Source organism: Equus caballus, chromosome 10, assembly GCF_041296265.1.
Source record: "Equus caballus isolate H_3958 breed thoroughbred chromosome 10, TB-T2T, whole genome shotgun sequence".
NCBI classification, from domain to species: Eukaryota; Metazoa; Chordata; class Mammalia; order Perissodactyla; family Equidae; genus Equus; species Equus caballus.
Genome location: NC_091693.1, coordinates 84,457,235 through 84,472,514, shown reverse-complemented (window position 1 = coordinate 84,472,514; position 15,280 = coordinate 84,457,235). Strand labels below are relative to the sequence as shown.

The 15,280-nt window shown below is 41.0% G+C and overlaps 1 protein-coding gene across 1 annotated transcript in view; it reads right to left on the bottom strand.

The window, feature by feature from the left end:
- The window catches only part of SMLR1 (small leucine rich protein 1), a 40,882-nt gene extending 40,681 nt beyond the window's left edge, over positions 1 to 201 (bottom strand). Inside the window, 1 exon segment of the mRNA XM_070222809.1 lies at positions 61 to 201. Coding sequence (XP_070078910.1) covers positions 61 to 201 — 141 coding nt within the window.
- Between the last annotated feature and the right edge of the window lie 15,079 nt (positions 202 to 15,280).

Genomic DNA, 15,280 nt, shown 5'->3' with positions numbered 1-15,280 from the left:
CTCCTGAAACAAATTATCACAAACTTGGTGGCTTGAAGCAACAGAAATACATTCTCTCACCATTCTGGAGCCCGGCAGTCTGAGATCAAGGTGTTGGCAGTGTCGCATTCCCACTGGAAGCTCGAGCGGAGAATCTTTGCTTGCCTCTTCCGGCTTCTGGGGGCTGCAGGCATTCGGGCATTGCAAGGCTCCTAGACGCATCCCTCCACTCTCTGCCTCCGTCTTCGTAAGGCCCTCTGCCCTGCGTCGGTATTTCTATTTCCCCTTCTCTTCTCAAGACTTATCGTTGGACGTAGGACCCATCCTCAACCAGATTGACCTTATCTCAGGATCCTTCACTTGATTACCTCTGCAAAGACTCCTTTTCCAAAAGAGATTGAATTTATAGGTTTCAGACGGACGTACCATTTGGAGGGCCACTATTCAACCCACTACAGGGGGATGATTCCCAGGAGATAGAGTGGATAGTATTTGTTCAATGATCTAAGGAAAAAAGAGCATAAAATGCAATGAATCCCTTGACTTCCTGGCAAGTACCAAATAAAAGGCAATGTTGCCTTAGAATACTATAGGAAGAAGCAGAAGATCCTTTTGAGAGGGTCAAAGGGCAAAGTCCTTTAGAGCAAAGCCAATTCAGCCTTTGGAATTTGAACTCCTCAACTCAACTTTCTCCTTCCCCTGTTGCTTTGGTTCTCAAGGAGGAGAACCACCAAGAAAATCAGAAGATGGTCATGTGCGATGGTAGATTGTTACTGGGAGAGAAGGGGAAAGGCACACGTAGAGGCCTTGGGCTCTGGGTTGCCCTATCTGTAGCTGCCACGCTCTGGGCTCAGCTTTGCCTCACGCACAGTTAGATCATTAGAACATGGAACATGGTTTCTGTCCCAGGCAACTTCCACTGTAGTTCTAAGACAACATGTGTAAAAGGACCTCAAATGCCATTAGTCTGCACATCTGCTGCATTGTGTGGCAAAGCCGCAGTGCAGGAGAATTTAGAGAAGATTATAAGGAGGGTAGTAACTTTAGAAAATGGAGGGTTTTAGCTGGTCCTGAAAGGGTGGCTAAGTTATAGCTGTGTGAAGACTTTCCTGAGGAGGGAGGGTGGTGAGGAAAGACACCGCCAAGGCAGGGATGTGCTCAGTGGTGGCTGCGAGAAACGGGTCAGCCCCAAGAGGACAGGGAGCTGGAGTGTCATGGGGCATCAGCTCAGTTTTAAAAGTCAGCTTTCTTTCTAGTTGAAGATGATCGCAACTCAATTTTTGCCTCAGCTTATTCCTTCACCTCTTAATATGCTCTCTCTGACAGAGAGCAGAGGAAAAAAAGAAATGTCTTCACTTGTCCCAACCAGATGAGTCCTTCTATTTTGCTTTTTTTTTAAGCCACAACCATCAATTCATCTTTATCTGTTAACTTTCCAACATTTTGCCCTCTAAATAGCATCGTAGGTCACGTTCTACTTTTTATCTTATGAGTTTTTCCATTTCTCTTGTGATTTTTTCCTCTCTCAAATGTCCATTTTATTAACTGCAGTCATGTAGCAATTCCTGTTTCTTGTCACATTAGATTTAGTTCCTTAAAAATATTTGGCCACCACCAATTCTAGTTCTGAAAATTTTTATAAGGCTTTAGCAATCCTTAGAATGGATTTCTGTATCATTTGTTGCCTGCTCAGTAGCATCGGATTTGAAAGGAATGGAAACTCTGTTGCGTTCCTAGATCTTAAGACATCACTGGCCTTAGGTTAATGGCAATTCTCTTCAGACTGTGCCCTAGAAGCTGAGGTTTTCAACTCCCTGCTAATTATCTAAGCCCTGGAGCTGAAGAATTATTCGAAAGAATATTCTGAACAAGCGCTGAGTCTTTGAATTTATTTATTTCAGTCTCCTTAAACTTTCAAAAGAATCTGAAGTGCAAATGTCCTAAGACTCATTAAAATAAGGGTAAAAGTACAAGAGCCAATTAAGAAAATGATTGGAGATGATTGTATCTGAAATTTAGACTAGAGTTCATAGGAAAATTGAGTATAAAATGGAAGCCAAAGCAAAATGGAAGAAAGTAAAAAATACAGCTCTCATCTGATATAAGGAAAAACAAACCAAAAAATCTATTTAACCAGGAGAGATGGATTTTTGTCCTGGCACTAATTCATTGCCTAACTTGTGGAACACTGAACATTTTGGATGATATAACAATAATTTCTTAAGAGATATAGAAATACTCTTCATTTGGCCATTTGTTATGTCACTGATCAATAAAAATCAAGGATATGATGGTAAATTCTGTGTTGAATATTTTATATTGAAAGAGAAAGGCACTAAACTTTTAATAAGACTTATAGCAGACAGTGTTAATTGCCTATCAAATGTCAATTCTCCCTTTATCATAAAAAGAACCCAGGGCAGTATACCCAGCTGAAAAACTAGATTTTTCCAGTCTACTTAGCAGTTAGGTATGGTCCTGCGGGTAAGTTCTGGTCAATGAGATGAAAATGATAGTTACTTCTGGGAAGGCTCCCTAGCTGGGCTGGGGGTAGGGGGTGAATTATTTCTCCGTTGTGCCCAGCAGCCATCTTGATCATGAGGTGACTGAGGAATGAAAATAGGAGGCGTCTGGGCCCCTGAAGACTTCTGGAGGTGTCGTACCAGCCCTGGACTGCCTGGGTTTCTTTTCTGTAGGAGAATAAACCCTTGTGTGTTTAATTCACTGGAGTTGGGTCTCTTTAGCTGGTAGCCAAATTAAATTACTAACTGATACGCATGCCCGCGTAGTGTCAGTTGCTTTTCAAATGTTATGTCTAAGGTGTCTCGACTCCCCTTTGAGTCATATATTACTGATTTAGAGCATTTGAGCACCTGGCTGAGGCCATAAGGATATTTAGGAGAGTTGGGATTTGAATTTAACTCAGATCTGTATGCATTCAAGTACTAAAGTTTCCAATACACTTATGATCTGACTTGAAGGCTTGCTGTAGGGGCTGAGCTTAGAAGATCTGGAGTGTCAAGCTTTCCGTTTTGAATCCCAATTGTCATAGTGTTTCATGGCAGTGGTAAAAGGAAACATAGAAAGAGCTTTGTCCGGTATAATCAGAGCTTAAAGGGAGACTCCATATCCTTTGGGACCCATGAGTTGGGAATATGACAATCAAAAGAAAAATTCTCAAAGGGAAGAGGAAATGGAGGGTGACAGCATCAGGAACCCATTTGTTATCACCCATTCTTTTTTTTTTTGGTGAGGAATATTGGCCCTGAGCTAACATCTGTTGCCAATCTTCCTCTTTTTGCTTGAAGCAGATTGTCACTGAGCTAACATCGGTGTCAATCTTCTTCCATTTTGTATGCGGGATGCCGCCACAGCATGGCTTGATGAGTGGTATGTAGGTCCCTGCCTGGGATCCTAACCTGTGAACCCTGGGCTGCCAAAGTGTAGCGCGTGAACCCAACCACTACTCTGCCAGGCTGGCCACCTCCCATTCTTAAGCTCTACAACAAGCCCTGGAGAGTCGATATTTTATTTTGCTAAGTGAGGTGGTATTGCTTGTATATGCCCTTCCTCCTCACCTCTCAGAAAATCATATTGCCTGGCAGACTGATTTATAAAAAGGCATGCTGGGAGAAGAGGAAAGGCGGCTAAAATGTTGACTGTTAGAGAACTACTTTCTAAAGTCCATGACTCTACTAAAAGAATAATGGTCCATACCCTTCTCCCCACATCACCCTCATTCCCAGAGGGTTTCCTGAGCACAGGCCCTCAGCAGCCCTTGCCCACCTCTTGCTGGCCTCCCTCAGCTGCTCTCGGGCCCAATCCAGCCACTTGTGTGCACCTGCCCTGGAGCCCCCTTTTCCAACAAAAATAGGAATGTGTTGTTCCTCTTCCTTACAAATTTTTGGTAAATCCCATTACCTTCAAGGTGGAGGCCAAACTCCTTGGCCTATCATCTTATCCCTTAGTTCTCCAGTTTCATCTTCTGTAGCTTCATCCCTACATTCTAATGGTCCTCTCCCCAGAGGTCACAATGAGCCTCCCCTTCTGCTCTTCATACCCAGCCAATATCAGGCTAACCAGTTCTGACAATCTACCATTGGCACCAGGCTATTTTTTAATTTAACTTACTTGCTCATTTATAATGTCTGAGTTGTACATCCCAAAGGTCTTGCCTTTGCTATAAAGTTGCCAGTGTTAACTTTATTTTTGCCTTTCCTCCCATTCTCTAGTGATTTTAACAGAGGGCCGTGGCTTCTCATGGTGTGAGCTTATTTCTCTTGACCTTGGGTACTATTTGCAATATAAGGGTGTCAGTGAACAACCTTGAGGCCCTGCCCCCTATTCATTTTCTCCTAGCTGAGTTGGCAGTTCTGTTCTTTTGTTATTCCCTAGAGAATTTGTTTTCTCAGTTTACGCAGAGCATGCATTTTCTTCTTTTTTCAGCAACTCAGCTTCATTATTTGTTACCCTCTTGCCAAAAAAAATTTTTTCATGAACTCTCTAATCCTAGTAATGAATCAGCTAAAAACTGCTCTAAATTTAGCCTATTTGTGGGTGAGAGGAGGCATCATCTTGAGAGCATTTGAGTGCCCTATTGTCCCCTGTGTCCACTAATTCAGGAGAGCTTAATTTATTTCTTTTTGGATATCACGTCTCTCTGGGGTTGTTTTAAATATTTGTTGAAGGAGTACGAGCCCGGAGCACTCATCTCCTCTCATTGCTTCTCTAATGCTCCTCTCTGTGGATAATTTCCAAATCTGTCTCTCTCACATGGATGTCAGGCTCCAGATGCCTATCTCACAATTGATTGGGCATCTCTACCAAGATATCCTGCTGGGACTTAAAGTGTAACGTCTACAAACAAACTCTCGACACCCCGTACAGCAAATGATCTATCCTCCAGAGGGACATAGATCTATCAATGGTGCCATCTTGGTCATAATTATCCAAGCAGTTTCATCAGCTTCTTCCCTGTTCAAAAATCACTTACAGAGTGGAAATTAAACTCATGAACTTCATGTTCAAAGCACCCTACAGATTGACCCTGACGTCTTTCCAACTTCATGCTCCGCTATTTCCCCCATCAATCCTTCACTGTGGTCAGGCATGTATTCACTGCTACAGTGAATATTTCTTCACTGTTTTTGTTGAATCAGTAGTCCCCCAGAAATGTCCTCCTTTCTCTAACAGGAAGGTTGCACTGATTGCTGAAAGCTTGGCCCCTTCAGTCCACAGAATTATCCTGACTCCCTGAACTACTTCTTTATACTTTGAGTATGTACCACTCCTTTGGCACGTATTATATACATTATAGAGAATTTAATGTGAATTGTAAAAGTTAACACAGTGTAAAATTAATGATGAAAATGAAAACTGTTTATAAAGAGCAGGAAGAGATGTTAACAGATAATCTGAGGTGAAATGTTTGCTATAATGGGTCACAAATGTGCCTGACTTTCCAAGCAGCTGAGCCAACCACAAGGCACATTGGGTTACATCATCCTCACTTTACGGTTTAATTTTCAGAAAGAGGAAGCATATGAAAAAGCTCTGCGGAAATCAACGTTTTTCTGGGATGAAACCTCACAATACATTTACAGTGTGAGTCTTTTTTCATAGGTAAATCTATTTTATGCTGAAAAAGGGGCAAAGGGGCATCTTGCATGAAATCTTCCAGTATCAACCCTTTATAGAGAATACGGTGTGAAATTGAAGAGCTGAGATAGTGGGATTCTGGAACTGCACTTTCTGTTGATCTAATAGTTCCAAGGTAGAGCTGGGGGAACCTACAAGATTAGGTGGTTTGCTTGTCCTTTCGACTCTGTAGTATTGGATTTAAGGGAGCTTTTGGATTTCAGTCGATTTCTCTGACAAGCGCTTGCTCTGCGTGAAGTCTCCATTGCTGATAAAAGTGAGAACCATATGCTTAGAGACCAGATGCACAGAAGGCAGAGTTGTCATCCTGTTGTGAAAATTTAAAAGCCAGAGTTGTATTCCACCCAGACAGTCCCACCTACTTCATCTCAGATGACCAGAAATGGAGCCAACATTTTCCTCCTCTCAAAAAAAAAAAAAAACAGAAAAACAAAACAACTTTATAAGAATATGAGATTGTACTTATCAAATTATTATTACAACAACTTTACATATAAGTGAGTCTATGTAAAAAAGACTAGAAATCAAGATAGAAAAAATTAAAATTTCTGTTGAATTAAATTTTATTAAAATGGTAGAATTATGGGGTCAATGATTTCCGGTCTTAAAATTTGCTTGGTAGTTAAGAAAATGCTTAACAACAAATAAAAATGTGAAAAGAGGGGCCGGCCCAGTGGCATAGTGGTTAAGTTTTCACACTCTACTTTGGTGGCACAGGGTTCCCGGATTCAGATGCTTGGTATGGACCTACACACTGCTCATCAAGCCATGCTGTGGCAGCATCCCACATACAAAAAATAGAGGAAGATTGGCACAGATGTTAGCTCAAGGCCAATCTTCCTCACCAAAATAAAAAATAAATTTAAAAAGTGTGAAAATAACTTTCCATCTTCTCCAGCTAAGTTAGTTGGGCAAGAGCCAGAGTCAGCTTTAAGGTCTTTAGCAAAAATGCTTCCGACAATAGCTTGTATTTGACCCTCGTGTCTCTGCCTCCAGTGGAAAGACTGACCCAAGGCAAACGTGTGGTGACGCAACTTTCTCCTTTTCCTCTCTTGTCCTCTAAATAACTTCCTTTCCCTAGTGAAGGCACTTGGATTTTTGTGGGATCTGATGCTGGTTCCCTGGAGGATCCTTTCTTCTCTCTACCCCAGGGCTCACAGGGGCATATACTGTGTTTTCTGGCTATTTAGATATAATTTGATTAGCAATAACAATATGTAATCCTCTAATACCATTATCTCATGTCCTAGAATTAATCTCTATGCTTTCTTTGTTATTTCTACCCCTGGAGATATTACTACGTCAGACATGACGTGACGAGATTGAGAAAACACAGTGATGTAGTATGTCCCACAATTCATTGTAAAGTTGATGAATATCCATTCCTGAGAAACTGAGATAAAGTGATTCTGGGACTCTGCTTTCTGGTGATCTAACAATTCTAAGATGGATCTAGGAGAACATAAAAAGTTGGATTGTTATTTTGCTCATGGAACTCCTAGTCTTAGTTTCTCTTAGATCTTAACTCTAGATTCTCTCCCCTTCTTCTGGCCACTCTGACTCTCTCTGTCTTTGAGATAGGCCGGTCATTCTTTTGTCCTATGGTTTCTTCTGTCTGGAGCATTCTACCCCTGGGTACCCATGTATCTGATTTTCTCTCGTCTTCCAAGCGTCAGTTATACTATCACCTCAGAGACACTTTTTGTAGGCATCTAAAATAAAATACCCTTCACTTCTGTATGCCCTGTCCGATTACCCTATTTTATTTTTGCCATATCTAAGAACATGAATTTATTGTTTGCTTCCTGACTGTCTCTCGCTAGCCCCTGACTAGAATGTGTTATATTCTGTCTCATTCACTGCCGATTTCCAGCTCTTATAACAATGCCTGGCAGATGGAAGGTGCTCAATAAATATTTGTTGAAGTGCTGAGTGACCACACGAATAGAGGAGGCTCCCCTAAAAGGGGGCAGCTCTCAGATAAGGGGAAGTCTTGAAGTGGGAAGACAATGCAAGAGCTGAATTTTCATCTCATTGGAGAAGCTTCACAAACATTATAACACTAGTCCTGTAGACAAGGAGATAAAGAATAACGATGTAACTGGGGCGGGGTGTAGAGGATTCTGAAAAGGTACTTTATGAGCACACGAATGATGTAGGACAGGAGAAAGAGAATTTTACTTAGCATGTGAAATAACTTACAAAATAATAGCTAGAATACCAACCTACCTGGCCCAGTAGATGCCTTCTGAAAATTTTCTTTCTTAATCCTGTCCAGGCCCTTCACTGAATATTCATTGAATGAATAAATTAACAAAAGAAATGTAAGAGGCACAAAATATAGACTTTGGCACTCTTCCTGAAAGAGGTAGACAAGTCCTGACCCCAGCCACAGTTATGGACTTTGTCTTTACAATGGGTCTATTCAGAAATTCCATGGCAGTGCCCAATTTTGGCCAACCCTTCTAGACACCATCCCAGTTCTTTTCTGATCCTTCTTTCAGTACTTTCCTCTATTCAACAGCTTAACACCTGGTTGAGTCAATGTGGGGATCAACTTTTGGGGGAGGGGAGATGTGTAATTATTAGCACTGCTGCAATTGTACTATGAAGAACTGTGAACGGCCTAAGATTTCACCCTACTTGCAAGCTAACAAGTTAGCCTGTTTCTGTTTCATGGCTACCTTCTACTGGGGCAGAAGACATGAGACTCCTGGGTCAGAGATTTAAAACACCTTATTATTCACAGCAAAGGCAGCATCCAGAGCTTACTGCCCCAGACATACTACCTCACTGCACAAGGAAGCAGCACAGGTGGACCTAGATGGATGCCTCACATGCAGGGGTTTGCATTACAGGAGAGGAACACTAACTTGGGGAATCTGCCACTTTCATAGTAAGTGGAAGCAAGCCTACTCTGTGTCTTATGGGAGGTGTTACCTCATCTCTCAAGGTTGAAAATCCAAATGGGTTGGGTAAAGAGTGGTCAGAGCCTTGCATTCTTGGTGCACCCAGCAAGAAAATGCAGGAAATCTCAAGGTCACTGGTGGAGTGATTCTCCCAAAATATACCGCAAGATGTGTGAAGAGAGCTGAGTTTTGTTAGATGCGCAGGGCAAACAGAAGTTGGAAAGGTTGGGTAAGTGACATAGCAAAGGCTGACAAATGTTTAAAATTCCTTTTTCACGCCAAGTAGAAAGATATTTGAGCCTTTGGAATCTTGTAATTCTAAATGGTATTTTCTATACTCAGATTCATAGTGAGAAAAATTTTCTTTAGCAGAATTTCAAAAAGTCTAATTCCTGAATATCCTACTATTCAGATCATGGCATTTTCTCCAAATCTATTAATTTACATTTTTGTCATTGCTCCTCTTATAGATATACTAAAGTAGCAGAATAAACATATTCACTTCTTTTAGTATTTGGGGTACAGTATTAGGATCTCAATATTATATTATCGAAGGTACCTAACAATTGACAAATTTACCAAATTCTGTTTCCTCATGAAGAGTAGCTTCAGTCCTTTGATGTCTTGGCCTCTGCCAGCATCTTATCTGGCAGGATCTCACTGATCCTAAGCATGCATTGTTTTGTGACGCCAATACGCTACTTAAGAGGAATTTTTGTGAAGATAATAATTTCTCATTATAGACTACTTAAGCCATAACTGTTTAAAATTGAAAAGGAGCTTAGAAGTCCTGTAGAGTTCATCCTTCCATACACTACAATACCACTCAAAAGGTGATTCATATCTGCTTAGACCCTTCCAAAGAGAGTGAGCTCACAACTTTATGGAGTGGTCTATTCCACTCCAGTAACTGGAAAATTCGTCACACCAAACCAGAATATACTGCCCTACAACTTTGGCATGTTGCTGCTATCTAGATGTTCCATGTTACCTCAATTCTATTCCTCACTATGTTTTCCTACAGACTCTGTGCTTCATCAACGTCTCTTAAAATGTTCTTTTCAGGACCAAATAAAATAGGGAAGGTAGGGGCTGGTTAGTACAGAGTGTAGAGAAATTGTTATCTCCCTTGTCAGCACAATACGCTTTTTCTAATGCAATCTTAGTTTGCATTTGTTTTTGGTAGCAGCCGTATCAGACACATTTGTAAGAAATCAAGTAGAACCGCTAACTAAGTCTTCGTTGCTTCGTTTACGTGAACTATTGTCAATACTCCCTCCACCTGCATTCCAAAATGGCAGGAACTTTTGTCTGCTTTGATTAGTCTTGTATCGTTTCTGGAACATTGGTGCTCAACAAATATCTGTTGAATGAATAGATGCATTTGCATAGTTATAGTTTTGAAATGGACTGAGGATTTTACATTTTACATATGAATTCCATCTGGTTCATTTTTTCAAAGTCTAAAGTGGGCCCTGGAAGCAGATTCTTTTCTCCCTACATGAGAAATGTATTACATAAAGATACAGCTTCAAAAAATATGGGTAAAGCTCTAATTCCTCTTCTAATGTCTCATCCTTCTGACACGCGGTGGGGAAGAAAGGGAAGGGTCCCTGACTAAAGAAGGGAGACCAAGGTGACACTCTCTCAGCATTCCAAGCAGCCTTTAGTGCACACTGATGATAGAGAAGTTTGGGGAGAATCCTCCTAAAAGCCTGTAGGTCTTAAGAAAACTGGCTTCTTCCTTGCAGAGGTGAGGGAGGATGGCGCTTTAATGATGAAATCTTAGCAGATGCAACGGTAGAAGCACCAGCTGGACGCGTATCCTGCTGCTCAAGGCTGTTCCAGGGAGAAGGCCATCAGCTCCCTCTTCTGGGGGCCAGCTGGCTGTGGTCTAATTCTCACAGAGCCAGCGTTCAGGGGCCAGGCTGCTCAGACAGGCACTACACACCCAGCGTTCTTTTCAAATATACAGCTCAATGTCAACCAACATTTATATTTCAAACCGCGTTGGCACCTAAACCTAGGTATATTGCATTTTCTCATTCTCTTTGTGAAGGCTGTGGATCAGTGAGCACCCCTTAATTATTTTTAAGACTTCCTTGCCTCTCAAAGCCTACTGGTTTGGAAGATAAATTAAATGGTTGCTCTATCGCAAGATACAATGCTGCTTTCTAATTGCGTTGCATCAGCCAACCCTCCTAAGACCTAGAGGCTTCTTGAAGGGATATTCTTGTGAGAAAGAAAGTTTGTTACAAAGTAGCATTGGCTTTCAGAGCTCAGGATACATGAGGAGGGCATCGCCCTGTGAATTTCTATTAAAATCAAATTTTTGAATTCTTTTTTTAAAAATTTAAAAATTTTTTTAATTGCAGTCACATTGGATTATAACATTATATAGCTTTCAGATGTACATCGTAATATATTTCAAATTCTGTGTAGATTACATCATGTTCACCACTCAAAAACTAATTATAGTCCATCCCCTCACATGTGAGGCTAATCACCCCTTTTGCCCTCAACGGCTTCCCCTGTGGAAACCAACAATCCAATCTCCATTGCTATGTGTTTGTTTGTCGTTGTTTTTATCTTCTACTTATGACTGAGATCATACGATATTTGACTTTCTCCCTCTGACTAATTTCACTCAGCATAATAGCCTCAAGGACCATCCAGGTTGTCACAAATGGCCAGATTTCATCATTTCTTATGGCTGAGTAGTATTCCATTGTGTATAAATACCACATCTTCTTTATCCATTTGTCCCTTGATGGGCACCTAGGTTGCTTCCAAGTCTTGGCTATTGTGTATAATGCTGCAATGAACATAGGGTGTATGTATCTTTATGCATTTGTGTTTTCAAGTTCTTTGGATAAATACCCAGTAGTGGGATAGCTGGATCATATGGTAGATCTATTCTTAATTTTCTGAGGATTCTCCATACTGCTCTCCATAGTGGCTGAACCAGTTTGCACTCCCACCAGCAGTGAACAAGGGTTCCCTTCTCTCCACACCCTCTCCAACATTTGTTGTTTCCTGTCTTGTTAATTACAGCCATTCTGACCGGAGTGAGGTGACACCTCATTGTAGTTTTGATTTGCATTTCCCTGATAGCTAATGACGTTGAGCATCTTTTCATATGCCTGTGGGCCATCCATATATCTTCTTTGGAGAAATCTCTGTTCAGATCTTTTGCCCATTTTTTAATTGAGTTGTTGGTTTTTTTGTTGTTGAGATCGAACTTTTTGAATTCTAGATGTGCCATTCAACAAATAAACGTTTGTCCTTTTAGCTCCATTACATTCTTCTTAACGGCAAGGCAACTGTTTCCACAGAAGCAGAGGTGCTGTCATCCTTCCTCCCAGGAAGGTGTCCAGGACAGCTTGCATGACAGCACTGAGCTGAGGGAAGCTTCAGGAAAAGGAATAGACGAGATTGCTCAGGACCGAGGTCAGTAGTAGATGTGATGGTCAATTTTATGTGTCAGCTTGGCTGGGCTATGGTGCCCAGATATGTGGTCAACCTTTGTTCCCGATGTTTCTGTGAGCTTGTTTTTGGACACATTATACAAACATATAAAGATGTGTGTCTACATTGTAGTAGTATGGAGAGTGGTCTCACTGCCCTAAAAATCCTCTGTGCTCTGCCTGGTCGTCCTTCCCTCCCCTCAACCTCTGGCAACCACTCATCTTTTTATTGTCTCCATAGTTTTGCCTGTTCCAAATCTCATAAACTTGAATCAAACAGTTTGTAGATTGGCTGTTTTACTTAGTAATATACATTTAAGTTTCCTCCATGTCTTTTCAAGGCTTAGTAGCTCATTTCTTTTTAGTGCTGAAGAATGTTCCATTGTCTGGATGAATTAACGTTTATTTTTCCATTCACCCACTGAAGGATCTCTTGGTTGATTCCAGGTTTTGGCGATTATGAATAAAGCTGCTATAAACGTCCATGTGCAGGTTTTTGTGTGGATGTAAGTTTTTAATTAATTTGGACAAATATCAAGGAGTATGATTACTGGATTGAATGATAAGACCATGTTAATTATATAAGAAACTGCCAAACTGTCTTCCAGAGTGGCTGTACCGTTTTGCATTCCCGTCAGTAATGAATGAGAGCTCCTGTGGCTCCACAGCCTCACCAGCACTTGGTGGTGTTAGTGTTCTGCATTTTGGTCATTCTAATAAGTGTGGTATTTCACTGTTTTCTAAATTTGCATTTTCCTGACCACATATGATGTGGAGCATCTTTATTTGAAATCTGTATATTTTCTTCTTCTCGGTTTTTTTTTAAGCTTGGCACCTGAGTAACATCTGTTGCCCATCTTCTTTTTTCTTCTTCTTCTCCCCAAAGCCCCCCAGTACATAGTTGTATATTCTAGTTGTGAGTGCCTCTGGCTCTGCTATGTGGGATGCACCTCAGCACGGCCTGATGAGCGGTGTCATGTCAGTGCCCAGGATCAGAACTGGCCAAACCCTGGGCTGCCGAAGCAGAGCATAAGAACTTAATCACTCAGCCATGGGGCTGGCCCCTGTTTATCTTCTTTGGTGGGGTGTCTCTTGAGCTTTTTTTGTCCAATTTTAAACTGAGTAGTTTGTTTTCTTATTGTTGAATTTTAAGAGTTCTTTGTATATTTTGGATAACAGTCCTCTTTATCAGACATTGTCTTTTTATACAAAAACATCTGCTTTATTATTAATCTTTTCTTTTGGTTGTGTGTCCCATTGATTATGATTGAACAACAACCTCAACAACATCAGCAATGTAAAAGGGGGGTAAAGCTGAGTTTGCCAAATTTAGAAATGTTTTGCATGAGAGGGTGCGTGGAGGATAAAAAGTAGGGTGAACAGGGAAAATGAAACAACTTAGCCTTTTAAAAAATGTCACGTTAAATAAAATTCCCTCTCTAATGAAGCACATGACACAGGCTTTTCTTGTGTAACGCTGGAAAAACACAGTTTTCTGTCCTGATTTAGATTGGGATCTTTTAAATTCTTACTAAGGTATTCTCAAGACAGTTTAACAAGGAAATTTTTGTGAAGCAGTTTTTTGATCAACTTGCAAGATTAGTTTTGCCTGAGTTTAACTAGGTCATGCTTTCTTTTCTATCTCTGCAGAAACATATTTTATCAAAAGCCAAAACAGACCAAATGTAGGATGTGTTTTTTAAAAAGATGCGTCTGGGATGTTAACAAATTAGTTTTATATTTTTAAATAGTTTACATTTAAACACCAAAGTGCTTGAGTGATTAGGTTTTCCTTGAGATCACTGGTCCACTGTGATTTGTCTTTCTTCTGAACACCTGAGCTTGTGGGGTCTATAGCATAAATTTGACAGTTACAATTTAATGATTTATTTTCACAATATATTGTTGTCTTGCGCTGTCATTTAACTTCCCAAGTCTTTACCTCCACAACAGAAAGAAAAACCCTTGTGTATTAGTCAGGGCTCTTCAGAGAAACAGAACTGAAAGGTTTATGTACATACAAATAGAGATTTATTTTAAGGAATTGGCTCATGGAACTGTGGGAGTTGGCAAGTCCAAAATCCCTAGGGCAGGCTGGGTGGCTGGAAATTCAGGTAAGAGTTGATATAGTCTTGAGTCTGAAATCTGGAGGGCCGGCCAACAGGCTGGAAACGCAGGCAGAATTTCTGTGCTGGAGTCTTGGAGCAGAATTCCTTCTCCAGAAACCTCAGTCTGCTCCCAAGGCCTTCAACTGATTGCAAGAGGCCCACTCACATTCTGGAGGGTAACCTGCTTGATATGAAGTCAACTGATTGTAAATGTTAATCGCATCTAAAAACATCTTCACAGCCGCATCTAGACTAGTGTTTGACCAAGCAACTGGGCACCATGGCCCAGCCCACTGACACATGCAATTAACCATCACACCTTGAAAACAGGAATTATAGATTCTACTTCTTTGTGTTTGCCACAGTGTTTATTGTCTGCTGGGTAAACAGATGCTGGTGAAATGAAGTTTGGAAGTAAATACTACTTTAGTTTGTCTTCTGAAGATTACATATATTACTTCATACGTGAATATGTCAGTGGTATCCAGATATAATTTTTAAATAGTAATTGTATAGATAGGTAATATCAGTATTGATTCTTTAAAAATTAGCCTTGAATAAGTCCAATGGAAAGAAAAAACATTTTAGGAGATGGGAGCAACATGAGCCATTGAAGACATGAAAGAGGTTGGCTTTTGAAGGGCAGTGAGGAGGCTGGCCTGGCTGGAGGGCAGCGTGGGAGGCCTCTCAGTGAAACTGACTGTGTCAATCATCACGATATTGTGGAGGCCACTGGAAATCAAGGGGAGAGATTTTCACTGAAATGAAGGGTGTCCACTGAAGGATTTTGAGCAGCAGAGTGATATATGACAATGATTTTTCAAGAGTCTGCCTCTGATAAGAGTATTTGGACCAGAGACAATGAGGCAAACTGTGTCAGTTGAGGTCCTCAGAGAAGCAGGTGCTCAGACAGGAGTAGACGTGCAGGGGGTTTGGGAGGATAATGTCTGAGAAGAATGAAGGAGCAGGAGGAGGTGGGAACAGCCCTGGGAACTGCACAGTCCAGTAGGGCAGCCACTAGCCGCATGGGACTCTTGAACATTTGCAACGTGGCTAGGTTGAATTTGATGTGTACAACACAGCATGAATTTCTAAAATTTAGTACCTCACCCCCCCAGAAAAAACAAAACCACCCCCCCAAATCCCTCACACGTATGAG